Source organism: Diachasma alloeum, unplaced genomic scaffold (assembly GCF_001412515.2).
Source record: "Diachasma alloeum isolate Michigan unplaced genomic scaffold, Dall2.0 Dall_scaffold_00556, whole genome shotgun sequence".
NCBI lineage: Eukaryota > Metazoa > Arthropoda > Insecta > Hymenoptera > Braconidae > Diachasma > Diachasma alloeum.
Window position 1 is genome coordinate 248,503 of NW_021680688.1, and position 13,302 is coordinate 261,804.

The 13,302-nt window shown below is 37.0% G+C and overlaps 1 protein-coding gene across 1 annotated transcript in view; it reads left to right on the forward strand.

Moving 5' to 3' along the window:
* LOC107043209 (carbonic anhydrase 1) overlaps positions 1-11,437 on the forward strand; it is a 24,044-nt gene extending 12,607 nt beyond the window's left edge. The window contains exons 3-6 of the mRNA XM_015264576.1: positions 7,012-7,159; positions 10,609-10,714; positions 10,776-11,006; positions 11,102-11,437. Coding sequence (XP_015120062.1) covers positions 7,012-7,159; positions 10,609-10,714; positions 10,776-11,006; positions 11,102-11,206 — 590 coding nt within the window. The 3' untranslated portion in view covers positions 11,207-11,437. The remainder of the gene's footprint in view (positions 1-7,011; positions 7,160-10,608; positions 10,715-10,775; positions 11,007-11,101) is intronic.
* The last annotated feature ends 1,865 nt before the right edge of the window (positions 11,438-13,302 follow it).

Consider the following 13,302-nt stretch of genomic DNA (forward strand, 5'->3'; position numbering starts at 1 on the left):
ATTTGGGGGGGTTGTTGCTAAATTGGTGGACTATTGGGGGGACTATGGAGGGAAGAGCTGACAAATGCCCAGAGAAATTGGCGGAAATTGGGGGGGGGGGGCATCTCCTGAAATAGAATTGAAATAGTTATAGGGGTACATAGCAACAGTCTGAACAGGGGAAAAGGGAAACGGCTATGAATGGAACAGAATCAGGGAGGGGACCACAAGGGATGTGGTAGCTGCTAGGGTCCCTTGTGGCCAGGAGATGGCAGCGCTTTGACGAGGTTTGAGTTCCAGCTAGGAACATGGAGATGGCGGCGGGAGGGGAGAAGAAGCTTGGGGCCGCCCTAGGGGTGGTGTGGCCTTGAAGTGGTCTCCTTCAACCAAGGAAAGGATGATGAGAGGGGGTGACGAAACTTGGAGTCGTCCTTTGGAATGGTGCGGCCTAGGAGTAGTCCTCTCGATCTGAGGCCATGGCGTTGGAAAATGGAAAGGGAATGGAAACATGGAGTCATTCTGGAAACGGTGCGGCCTTGGAGTACTTTCTGACAACCGTACTGATGGCGATGGTGATGGCTGCGCGGGTCTACGGTTCAACCGACTTTTTGCAAGTCCCTGGATCTGGTGCAGGAAAAACGCTGCTGACTGGGGCAACTTACTGGCCCATATGGCATTCATGTATTTTGTTTTTTTTTATTATAACTATCAATATTTTATGTCGGGGTTTCATTATAGGGATGGGAACAAAATGTAAAGGCCCGAGAGGGTATACATATGATGGAATAAAATAATTTTAGAAAGGATTGAGTAATATTCCAATTGTTTTTGTCGTAGCAAAATAACAATCTTTGATTTATTTGAATTCTCGATCGTAACATGATAATTCAGTATCGAAGTACTTTGGAATTTTAATAAGTAAAATGTTCAAGAACATATTTACTAGAGTTCCTTGATTTTTCACAATGTTCATCCAATAATTGAACTTTTCATTCCTGTTCGATTGAAATTGAATTGTCAGTGTAATATCATGATCAATTTTTAATCTATTGAGAATTCAAGAATTCATTCATCAGAAGTTTCCTGATTTCTGTCAACTTTCAGGGAATAATTGGATTGGAATTCACCGTTTTTAATGTATTTTTGGCATAGAATTTTGAATATGAAATTACAAAATTTCTTACAATTTCAGTACGGTTGTCATTTGATAAAGATTGTTCCTATCGACTCGAATTTTTCATCACAACATGGATATTTGGTACCAAATCACGATTCATTTTCAATCTATTAAAAATTGAAGTTTCCATTCATCGGAATTTTTGTGGTTTCTATCAATTTTTGAGGAATAATTGAACTGGAATTCAACGTTTCCACTGATTTTCCAAAATTGAATTTTGAATTTCAAATGACGAAATTTTTTCAAATTTCAATCTAGCTGTCTCTTGATACAAAATTCTAAGAAATGTACCACAATTGTCAGTCAAACATTGTCCACCATATAGGCGCCCACGAATGTTTGAACCGCACTCGACGTACGGACCTGCTACCGCCATCCCCACCACGGAGTCCCCGCTCATCACTCGAGAGTGGGGACACGCTACGCGAAGCAATAGGTTAAAGAAATATCGTTTCATATCGTATCGCGGCATCACTAGTAATGGGAGATCGAAAGCTATGACGTAGCAAATGTCTATCACTGGGCGCAGAGAAAAGAATTATTTTTGTAAAAAAAACTGGGCCAAGAAAAAGTCTTATTTGATTCCTACTGGGATGTTGAAGTTTTTGAAAAATACATAGAAATAAAAGAGGAAGTCAAGTCAGGAATTTTGAATAAATGGTGATAGTGCACAATCAGATTTCTATAAGAAATATATTTCTCAATAGAATAAGTATTCTAAAAAAATTCTCCATGAAATAAAAAATTAGTAGGAGCAGGATCAACGTCTTTGGCGCGGATCAAAGGATGGAGGATTACATTGATACAGACAGTGAGTTGAAAAACTCCACGCCAAGAACGTTGGTTCTGCTTCTACAGATATTTTATTTCATGGAAAATTTTTTTAGAATACTTATTCCATTGAAAACTATTTTTTTTATAGAAACCTGATTGTGCACTATTACCGTTTATTCAAACTTCCTGACTTGGCTTCCTGTTTTATTTCTGTGTATTTTTCAAAAACTTCGATATCTCAGTAGGAATCAAACAAAACTTTTTCTTGGCCCAGTTTTTTTTACAAAAACATTCGTTTTTGTGTTTTTAAGCAGATTTCATTATTTTTTTCAAAATAAGCAAGGACTGTTTTTACATCCGGTGAAATCATTTTTCATAAGATAAAATATTGTTTGAATCAACAATTGTCGAAAAATAAATAGGTCTACTCCAGATTTATTGTTTCCACCGAATTTCAATTTTTAATAATCTATTAATAATTTTCTGACTTGATTTGGTTTCTCATTTAATTTTTGCTCTGATGATTCCTATGTGAATTGTATTTCTTGGAGAGATGAATTGATTTCCTTATAGGAATAGTCGAACAAAATGTTCACAAATAATTCTTTTTGAAAACATCGGTTTTTGTTTTTTTATGTTTTTAAAAATATTAGGGAAACATTGAGTGGAATGGACTCTTCTGACCTCTTGTTTCAATATTTATAACCAAGGAACAAATTTATCGATTGAGCTGAGTCTAAGCTTATTACAAAAGGGCTGACTGTACTTTAATTTAAAAAAAAAATCTATTTCATCAACACTTCAATAAGACATCAAAATTTTGAAAAGGTTTCAAAGTGTCCATTTAATCCCACCGTCTCCTACTAATTTTTCCTAAATAATCACAAAATTGTTCGCATTTCACTGTCACATAATTTAGAGAATTTTTTTTCCACGGATTGAAAACATTTTCTGTTACACTCGGAGAAAAATAAATTTTTTCTTTTCGAATTTAACTATTCACAGACATTTAATACTTGATCACACAATATTTTCGACACATCTCACTTTTGTCACATTCCAAATAAACCGATAACCTCACAAACAGTGCATAAACTACCTTTGATGAGTTCCGCATATGAATATAGATATGGCGGGATGAAATTCGAATTTTCGACGAGAGAAACAAAATAGAACACCGAGTCGATTTTCCGTTTCATTCTAATAAGTGATTTAACGTGAAGAAGAACATTTCCCGTGGTTCTCCATAACATCACAACCCACATTCAAATGCACTGGTGGCAACACTTCAACGTTGGACATGAGGCGCAGTCAGACTGGCGCTGCCAACATTACAACTTGATTTTCTGACTTTATAATGTGAATCGCGAGAATGTGAATGTCAACCCGTTGCTATGCGCGTATTTTTTTTACTGTTAATCCAAAAAATATCATAGTTACACCGTTGAAAAGCTCATAGCCGATTTATATAATATAACTAACGACACTTTCCCGATTTGTCGTCCCGTTTTCATTATACCGCATGTAAATTATTTAGAGGTAGTGGAAGGGGAAGTAGGGGAAGTTCTGGATCTCTGGAATCTCTGGATCGCTCTAGGAATGACCGAGACCCTAGTAGAAATTTCACAGCGCGGAAGCGTCACGGCGCTGCTCGCGTGCGACATTCCAAGTTATAGGCATAGGCACTGTTCACTCGCACAATGTCAAGATACTGAGGAGGTGATTGTCGGAAAGTTTTTTATAATAAATGATCAAGAGTTTGTTAGATTTAATAAAAATGTTTATAATTTATTCACTGCACTTGTACACTTGATAACAACTAAAGTCTATGAGATTAAATTATTGCAATTAAAGGGATATAAAAACGACGAGATTAAATTCAGAGGTATCGAGGAGGAGTCCGTTGAATGCTCGATAATGTCACGAGGGCTGAAAGAATAACTATTTATGTTGAAAGACGAATATTGAATTTAACTGAAACGCAGTGTAATTCATTTTATCTTTGAGAAAAATGATTTTAATGACAGAATTGAACAGTTGTAAACTAAGACAGATACTGATTTGAAAATGGCAGAAGCTAGGGTTTATATACTGAGTCACGGGCCATGAAGAAAGATTATTGCAAATTGAGTATTTCGGGGTTCCAAGTTTTCCGACGATAGAAATGCCGCGTTTCTATTGGTTCGGTGATGTGGGCCTGGGGGAAGCGTTGGAAGCAAATTAAGACCGCGTGGATACCTGGAATGAGGATATGGGAAATTGCCAATACTTGAAATTCAAAGAGGGCTGGGAAAACTGAGTCGTTTGGGACCGTTATGCGCAATAATCATTGAGGTAGTTCTTCCAGACCTTCATGTTTGTAGGCATAAACCGGCTCAAATGTGATAACTGTTTTGAGTGGAGGCTATCCACATTGACAAGCGATGATTGAAATTTCTAGAATTCGGGAAAATATCAACCCTAATAAAATATTCACACAGAGAGAAATATTCAATAAAAATTACGTATCTTTTCCATAATTCCGGATCGAAATGTGGTTGTAGAAAATTTTACGGAACTGTCACGGATTTTTTCCGGAGCGTTCCGTAATTTTTATCTGAATCTCTTGTGAAAAATTACGATACTGTCACTTAAATTTTTTGAGTCGACTCCGTAATCGGTGAGTGAAGTGAGAGTTCCGTAATTTTGACTGAACATTTCTCTCCGTGCACTAGAGAGAATATTTCGATATTTTATTTGGGAAAAGATTTCAAATGTACGAAAGTAATAAACGACGGGAAAATTCGATCATTAGTGACAAGAGACAAGAGATTATAAATACTTCGCCGAACATCCGCAATAAAACGATTTACGCGTGGGGAAATAAAACTAATGAAAATTGGAATAGTTAATTCCCGGGATTGGTGAATTGAACATTTTGGAGTAAAAATTAATAATTCGAAACAAAAACAACTTCTGCGACAGAACAGGCACTTTGGCTCAACGTCGCAAAATTTCGTTCAATTTCTACTACGGGAATTCCTTACACTACTGAATTTAAGTACGATGATATTGACCTCATCAAGAAACAAAAACAAAGATTTGTCTCACGAAGAACGGTGTTAAGTCCAGTCGGACTTCAATCAAGTCGAGCTTGACCTGAATCGCGTTGAGCTGTACCTAAGTTAAGTCACTAACTCGATTTTTCATTTTTTTGGGTTTCCATTTTTTTGGGGATCCAAATTGCCGAAAACCTCTCGGAATGAGTAGATACTCATGTCAAGTCAGGGTATTTAGTTCCAAAAATTAGTTCATTTCGCATGATTCACACTAAATATTTTGAAAAATCTTACAACAAAGGTCAAACGAACTACTACAATATGAAAATAAAAAGGATCTCGATTAATCAAAAATATCTTAATTAATAAGAAAAAACGGTTGAATATTTGCAAGTCAATGCCAAAAATACCGTTAATCTCGGTTGAATGCATGCGATGGATAAAATACAAATACCAATTCGTAGAGGTGGAACTACACGGAGAGAAATTTTTGATAAAAATTATCCTATCGTTCTATAAAAGTGTATCATGAGTCATCGTTTCCTCATTTCTATCCCGAAATTTAGTAAAAATTAATATATGATGATCAAATTTTATTCTACGTTAGAGAAGTTTTATCCTGACGCATAATAAATTTTCCCATTCCAGTCCAATCATTTTTATGTAGCTAACAACGAAAATTCTAGAACGGTTGGTAAATTTTACCCTACCGGTGCAGTAATTTTTATTCTACCGGCGCGGTAATTTTTATTTTTATCAGGATAAAATTTCTCTAACGTAGAATAAAATTTGATTATCATATATTAATTTTTACTAAATTTCGGGATAGAAATGAGAAAACAATGACTCATGATACACTTTTATAGAACGGTAGGATATTTTTTATCAAAAATTTCACTTCGTGTAGTCGAGTAAGAGGGTCAGATTATCCCCTGAAATCAACAATTTATTAGTAATTGATTCCCAAAGAATCGGCCACCAGGAGCGGGCGCCAGGGAGATAATTCTAGAGCTTATCGTTTCTAATTTATAGAGAATTATTAACCGTACCAATCAGAATTTTCATCTTTTCCATGGAAATTGAACACAAACTATGAGTGTTTTTATTCAATTTTAATCCAAAAATTTTCAACTGTCCTCTTCTTAATTGAACATACAGTGGATAAGATTTCAGCGTCGACTAAGATTTTAGCGTCGGAGGTACGAATTTTACGAATTGAAGTGTTCGGAAATGCCTTACTCATACGTCGACGGTTTGACGGAGGAGAGAGAGAAACCGAGAGGGAGAGAGAGAATCTGTCTGTTCCAATCCTTCTGTATCGCCAGTGATGGAAATCCCTGTCACGCACAAGAGCCCATACACTGTTGGAAATTTTTAGAAATTTCATGGAAAATATGGTCATAATTCTCATGAGTGTGATATTTACTCCAATTTAGGGGCAAAATGACAATGCAATTTCAAGTTTTAGGTAGAATTCAAGGAAATCTATGTTTTCACTGATAGTGAGATGCGAATTTCACAACTTGATTGGACTTTCAATAGAGCAGGAATATTCAGAAAAAAATGACATGAATTTTCAATTTTTCTCTGAATTTTCCTCAATTTTCCGAATTTTTATTGAATAATTGAACTAAGAAATCAAGTATTCTATTGCTTTTCAGATCATTTGAGCAGACAATCAATGGAATATCCGATTTTTCAATGACAAGAATTCCGGAAATTTCAGTGGAAATTAAAAATGATAAAAATTTGCGGGGTTTGACACGGAAAATTTAGACAAATTTTTTCAACAGTGTACAATATTCACATGCTTAGATTGTTAATGGTAGGGGAAATCAACTTCCCCAACTGAAATCTTAGAGAAGCGAAATCATACAGAGTATACACTGTATTTTTTCTTTATCAAGAGTCTCTCTATTTTGGTATGCTGCTCAGGGTAATCTTTTGCATATTTAGTATAAACTTTCAAATCTAAGTTTACCGTACTACTTGGCTCGACGCATCAAGGTTTTTGAGTAAAGTCACGATTGCTCTTAATTTCAGTTCAGATAAATCCTACATGGTTGAATGCTTCCGACAGACCATACTTAATTGGAGGGCCCTTGCAAGGTCAATACATCCTAGAACAATTTCATTTCCATTGGGGACAGAATGACAGCGTTGGAAGTGAACACACATTCAACGGACAAAGGTAAAACAGTGAGCAAATATTAAAAATAACGCCTGAAAAATAATCTATTTCGATCCGATGATCATGAAATGTATCCATGTGAAAAGAGTGAGGGATGCCCCAGTGTGTTTAGTCCAGTCAAATTAGACGCAAAAATTGCCGAACCGGTAAATAATTTCACCGCGTATGAATAAATACCCATTCGATCAATGAAAATGTCCTGAATAACATATAAAAATGATCAAACATAGATCGGCGCAGAAAATATCTAAAAAAATTAAAAACGAAGGATTTTTGTTGGGGTTAATGACAAAAACATTAGTAATTTCGACCAAACTCAACGGATTGAAAACAAAATTATACCCAATTGTAGACGTTAAAAACTCCACACACAACTGATATATGATATGATGTTCTAGGATGAATTGTTTTTTCGTAAAAAAACGTCGGAAAATTTGTTAACCCCAATTTCGTGATACTTCCAGCGTCTTTCCCGAGGCTCCGCCCCTTTCGCCGTGCGCACCTCAATGGAAAGAGCGGTATGCGCAGCAGATTCAAATCGACATGTACTCAATTATTCAGTCAAGTGCGTGACGATATTGCGATTTTCCGCCCTCAAATCCAATTAATTTACTTGAAAATTCAGAGAAGCACAGAAATATAGGTGCATAAATTTTTTTCTATAGAGACACTTTACTACCAATGTCAATTTGTTATGAATAAACATTTGGAATGATATCGTTAATTTTACATTAATAGATAATAATAACTCAGTGGAAAATTTAATAATTTTATACAATTTTTCAGCATTTTGATGATTCATCAGTCGTCATTGAGATTATAATACTACGTTCTAATGCTCATTCCAATTAAAAATATGTGTAAACTTTTCATTTTTGAATAAATAATTAAGGTTGGTGAAGGGAAGAGTCGAATACGTGGAGAAAAAAGTCTAAAAGTCTAAAACACTAGATTTTGATATTTCTATAGAAATTCTTCAGCGTCAATTTTCAGAGTTTTTTCCGCTGTTTGTTCAGTTCCCATAATACTATAAAAAGAAACTTTGAAAAATCGCCAACTATTAATATTATTAATATAGTTGACGCAAAAAAATACTTTTCATATAATTACTGTGAAAAAAACAAATCGAATTTTTTTCCATTTTGAGGCGCGTGATCATAAATTAAGACTCTTTTTACAGTTTAAGTGTGCGCGTAGAAAGAGGGGCTTACGGAATCAGCTGATCATTTTACCACATATGGGGTAAAAATACTAAATAATTTATTACGGCATAACTAGTGAATGTGGACTATTGGTTTCTAACTTAACTCATTCTGTAGATACTTATTCCCTCTACACGCTGATATTTTTTTCTCTATAATTGATTGAATTTAATTGAAGCTACGTGGATTCTTGGCGTTCGCCTGCGAACCCTGATCTTTTTTAATTTTTTTAGATATTTTGTGCACCGATCTATGTTTGATCATTTTGATATGTTATTAAGGACAATTTTGTCTATCGAATGGGTATTTTTTTATACGCGGTTAATTAAAATAGCATCTACATGCCAATTTGACTGGACCATTAGGAAAGCGTGGTAGCGCACGTACGCCACTACAAAATGGTCGAAATTTAAGAAACGCTTGAAATCAGAATGGGTTAATATGAAATTAAAGAGTACACATCTAAAAAATTTGAGGAAAAATTCCATGGCAAAAAGTCAAAGTAAGGCAGAAGGAACTTTTTCGTCATATCTGCACGGAAAGTTCGATTTTCCTCCCCAAATGGCGGAAGGACAGTGGCTTATTCCATTCCTCGGATTTCTGTTGTTTTTGACGATCCTCGGAATGACATAACCTACGTTCCTCCCTGCATACCGTGCAGTTATGACGAAAAAGAGTATGTGTACCTAGGAAGGAAACCAGGACATCAAAACCCGCATGTTTACTACCCTCGGCTTCACCTCGGGCAGTAATCCACATGCGGGTTAGAATGTCCTGTTTTCCTCCCTTGGTGCACAATCTACTATTTTTCATTTTTCCTTCTAGAAATTCTATGGAGCGGCACAAGAGCTATTTGGTTCTAAACCCCACTCACAATGTGACCCTGAAAATCATAATCGGCACAATAAATTCATTTCTCACACACTTGCACGGAAAATTCGTACTTTACACCCTGATGTACAACTTTCTACCCCCGAGCGGAAAGTATTCACTTTCCTCCCGCTCATCTCAAAGCCAAACACCAACTTTTCATTGCAGGCGTGTTAAAAAATAGTATGTGCACCTCGGGCGGGGAAAACATGACTTTCCGCCCTTGGTGCCCAATATACTATTTCACACACCTGCACGGAAAGTTCGTAATTCGTTCCCTGATAAGCGGGAGGAAAGTGAGTACTTTCCGCTCTAGGGTGGAAAGTGAATCTCTCGGGCGGAAGGTACTAATTACTTTCCGCCCAAGGGCGAAAAGTCAGTACTTTCCTTTCGCTCATCAGAAAGAAAAGAACAAATTTTTCTTTGCAGGCGTGTTAATATAGTACATTGTGTACCAAGCAAGGAAAACAGGACATTCCAACCCACGTGTGGATGACTGCCCCGGCGAAGCCGATGGCAATAAACACGGAGGTTTGAATGTTTTTCTTGCTTCCTAGGGGCACATATTATTTTTCGTCATAACTGCAGGGTATAGTTCGATTTTTCTTCATAAATACAGGGAAGAACGTGGGTTATGTCATTCCGAGGATCGTCAAAAACAACACAAATCCGAGGAATGAAATGAACCACTTTCCGCCCGTCATTTGGGGAAGAAAATCGAACTTTCCGTGCAGATATGACGAAAAATAGCATGTGCCCATTGGGCAGGGATAACATGACTTTCCGCCCTTGGCGCACAATATACTAATCTCGTCTCTCGTTTCGAAATGAGGGATGAAATTAAATGCAATTCATTAGACATTCAATGCCTCCCCCCCCCCATATTAAAAAGAAAAAGGGATTTTTTTTACACACCTGCATGGAAAGTTCGTACTTTCCTCCCGATCATCAGAAAGCAACAGCTTTCCTTTGCAACCGTGGTAAAAAATAGCATGTGTACCTCGGACGAAGAAAAGATTTTTCGCACTTGGTCCTCAATATATTATTTCCAACGGGACAAATTTTCTGATTAGCTGTTCTTTTTCAATTAATAACTCATGAACAAAGCGCTGAAAAAATTAGTATATTTCTAACCTACCCGGATAAAAAAAATCCGTCTTTGGAAGATCTTTGTAATTTGCGCCCGTCGGGGCGGAAAACATTCTATTAAAATTTTCGTCTTCGAATAACCTTACTTGACCAACCCTCGCAGTATATACGTTTAGTAGTGGAACACATTGTACAAGGTATCTCAAAAAAGGCGAAGATTACTCTCTTCTGAAAGGTGAAGATAGTTCTATTTTTTCTTTCTTTCAATTTTCTCTTGATCATTCACAGAACTGCGATGGAATTGCACATGGTTCATTGGAAAAGCGACTACGGTGCATTCGAAGCAGCGGCGAGTCAAGCGGATGGATTGGCAGTGATTGGCGCCCTTTATGATGTATGATTTTTGTCTGATATTCTGAGTACAGAGTGACCATACCTAATTATTCGGATTTCAGCCCATTTCCGCAAAATCGTCTAATGGAATAGAGCAGACCTGGAGACAACTAGAAAATCTTCGACAGACAAATGCTGCGACGCGAGTGGAACCATTTCCCTTATCCGATTTCGAAGTGGTCAATTCTAAGGACACGTACGTAAGCTACTATGGATCATTAACAACGCCTGGATGTAATGAAGTTGTTACGTGGCTAGTGGCACTTGATTTGTTCTCCATCACAAACGATGAGGTAATTTTAGAATAATAAGAATTTGCTAGTTTCTAGTGGGAATATTTTATCTGTACCCAATCGCAATTTTTATACTTGATTCTTTTTGTTAACAGCTGCAGCAGATCAGATCGGTTGGGCTAAGTCACGGTGATGATCATAATTACCGACCTGTGCAGAACTTAAATGATCGTTCTTTCGCCTATTACCGTTCAAACTGAAGCTTCGGTTACTGCTCAATTCATTGAGTACCCCAGAAAAAGTCCTTGGGACGGACGTTCATCTAAAAATTGGGAAGCAATTTCCCGTGAGATATCTTCGAGCTTGAAATTCAAAAGATCCTTCATGTCTCAACCGACAGTCAACTGTCCATTGATTTCAATTTTTTTTTCTGATGGTCTACCTATGTAAGCATAGATAATAATAAATGGGATACAACATCTGCAATTAAATAATTGTTTTTTTTACTTGTAATAGTATTTAGCGCTGCAACTGGCCACCACCGGTGGGTTTTCAGTCAAATTGATGATGAAATGATGTCAAAATGATTACGCGCATGTAATCAGCTTGCCCTTCTGTCCGAATTTTGCAACTGTCGTGGGGAAAGTTGGATATATGTCCACGGTGACACAAATACAAATGAAAGATTTTGTAGTTGCGGGCCCAGTAAAATATGCAACAAGAGAGGAACGTCCGTTAATCTTGCACATACAATTCATTTATTTATTCATTTATTTCTTCAATTAATACAAAACCAATCGGCAAGAACACCTACGAAGCTACTGTTTTCAATCATAACGAAATACATCTGTTGTATTATGGCTCATGCGCAATTAGTTCAGTAAATAAGGATATTCTGCTAATGTTTTGAACAATAACAACAGTCCTATTTAAGACCGAAGCCGAATCACTACTTCAATCATAGTATCATTGGAATGTTCCACTTCACATAAGAAGTCTAGAGTACCAATAAATTTAGAAGGACTTGAGGATCAGTTGTAAGTATTCTGAAATTTGGCCGGTCCACAGAGAGAAAAGTTTAGGAATTTGTGTGGGAAAATTTCGGTAAAAATTGTATTGCTACACTGAGAAGTACTGAGAAATTTCTAATATTTGAAACATATTTACTTGAAACAAGTCATTTTTATTTTCAATCGTTTAATTCTCCCGGGCCTCTTAATTCACGTGGCTCGAGAAAGGTCTCTACACTAAGAGAAAAATCGAAATAATATCACAAAAATCATTTCTTCAGCGAAAAATATCCCATACATACTTGATCAATTTATGGTAGGTTTCAGGCAAGAAATCGGGTAAATGTGCATATTGACTACCTCACCCAGAATTAATTTCAAATTGAGGCCTAGGTGACAATGGCTCTTCAATATATTCTTTAATTCCGGCCTTTTGTGTCGGAAAAGCACCAGTGAATAGATTTTGAATAGAAAGAAACACAAACAACACTTGTGTTTACATTCCTCGGAATGTAGTAGAGACTGTTGCTACTGAGTATGCACGTGTTCCTATCGGTATTTCGGTAACGTGTTGACGCGGTCAGTCGTTAGAAGCCGGTGGTCGAGTGAACATGCGATTATTTGAGATATATGATTTGTGCTCCAAGCCGAGTGAGCTCATTAAATTTTTACAAAATCGCCAAGTGTTAAGTAGTGAGATGACGTGCCCGAAGTGTGGTGGTGTTATGAAATTCGACGAACCGAGGATGGCATTCCGGTGTCGAAAAAGGACAATCGAATATGATGTACATAGGAGAAAACGGAGTGTACAGTACGATACATTTACCAGTGTTTCATGGATCATGGTTTGCTGAAGCCAGGATGCCGATCTCGACGGCAGTCAGATTCATAGGACTATACATAATGAATGACTCCCCCAAACAAGTTTACTTCGAATACGAATTAAAGCTGGCCAGACACACAGTGGTGGACTGGTCCACCTTAGTTCGAAAAGTATTTATCGATTGGTGTGAAGACAGATCCGACATGATCGGAGGCTGTGCGATCACAGTAGAAATCAACGAGACCAAGATTGGTCACCGAAAAATATAACAAGGGGAGAGTAATAGAAGGAAGATGGGTGTTTGGAGCCTCCGAAAGAGGGTCCAAAGCACTAATGATTACTGTTGTCGAGGATAGGACTGCTGCAACTCTTATCGATATCATAAAACGATGGATTAGACCTGGAACGACCATCATGTCGGATCGATGGAGAGCATATCACTCACTAGACACTGAAGGTTTCAGTCATCTAACTGTTAACTATACTCTCAATTTTGTGGATCCCCTGACGGGTGCATACACGC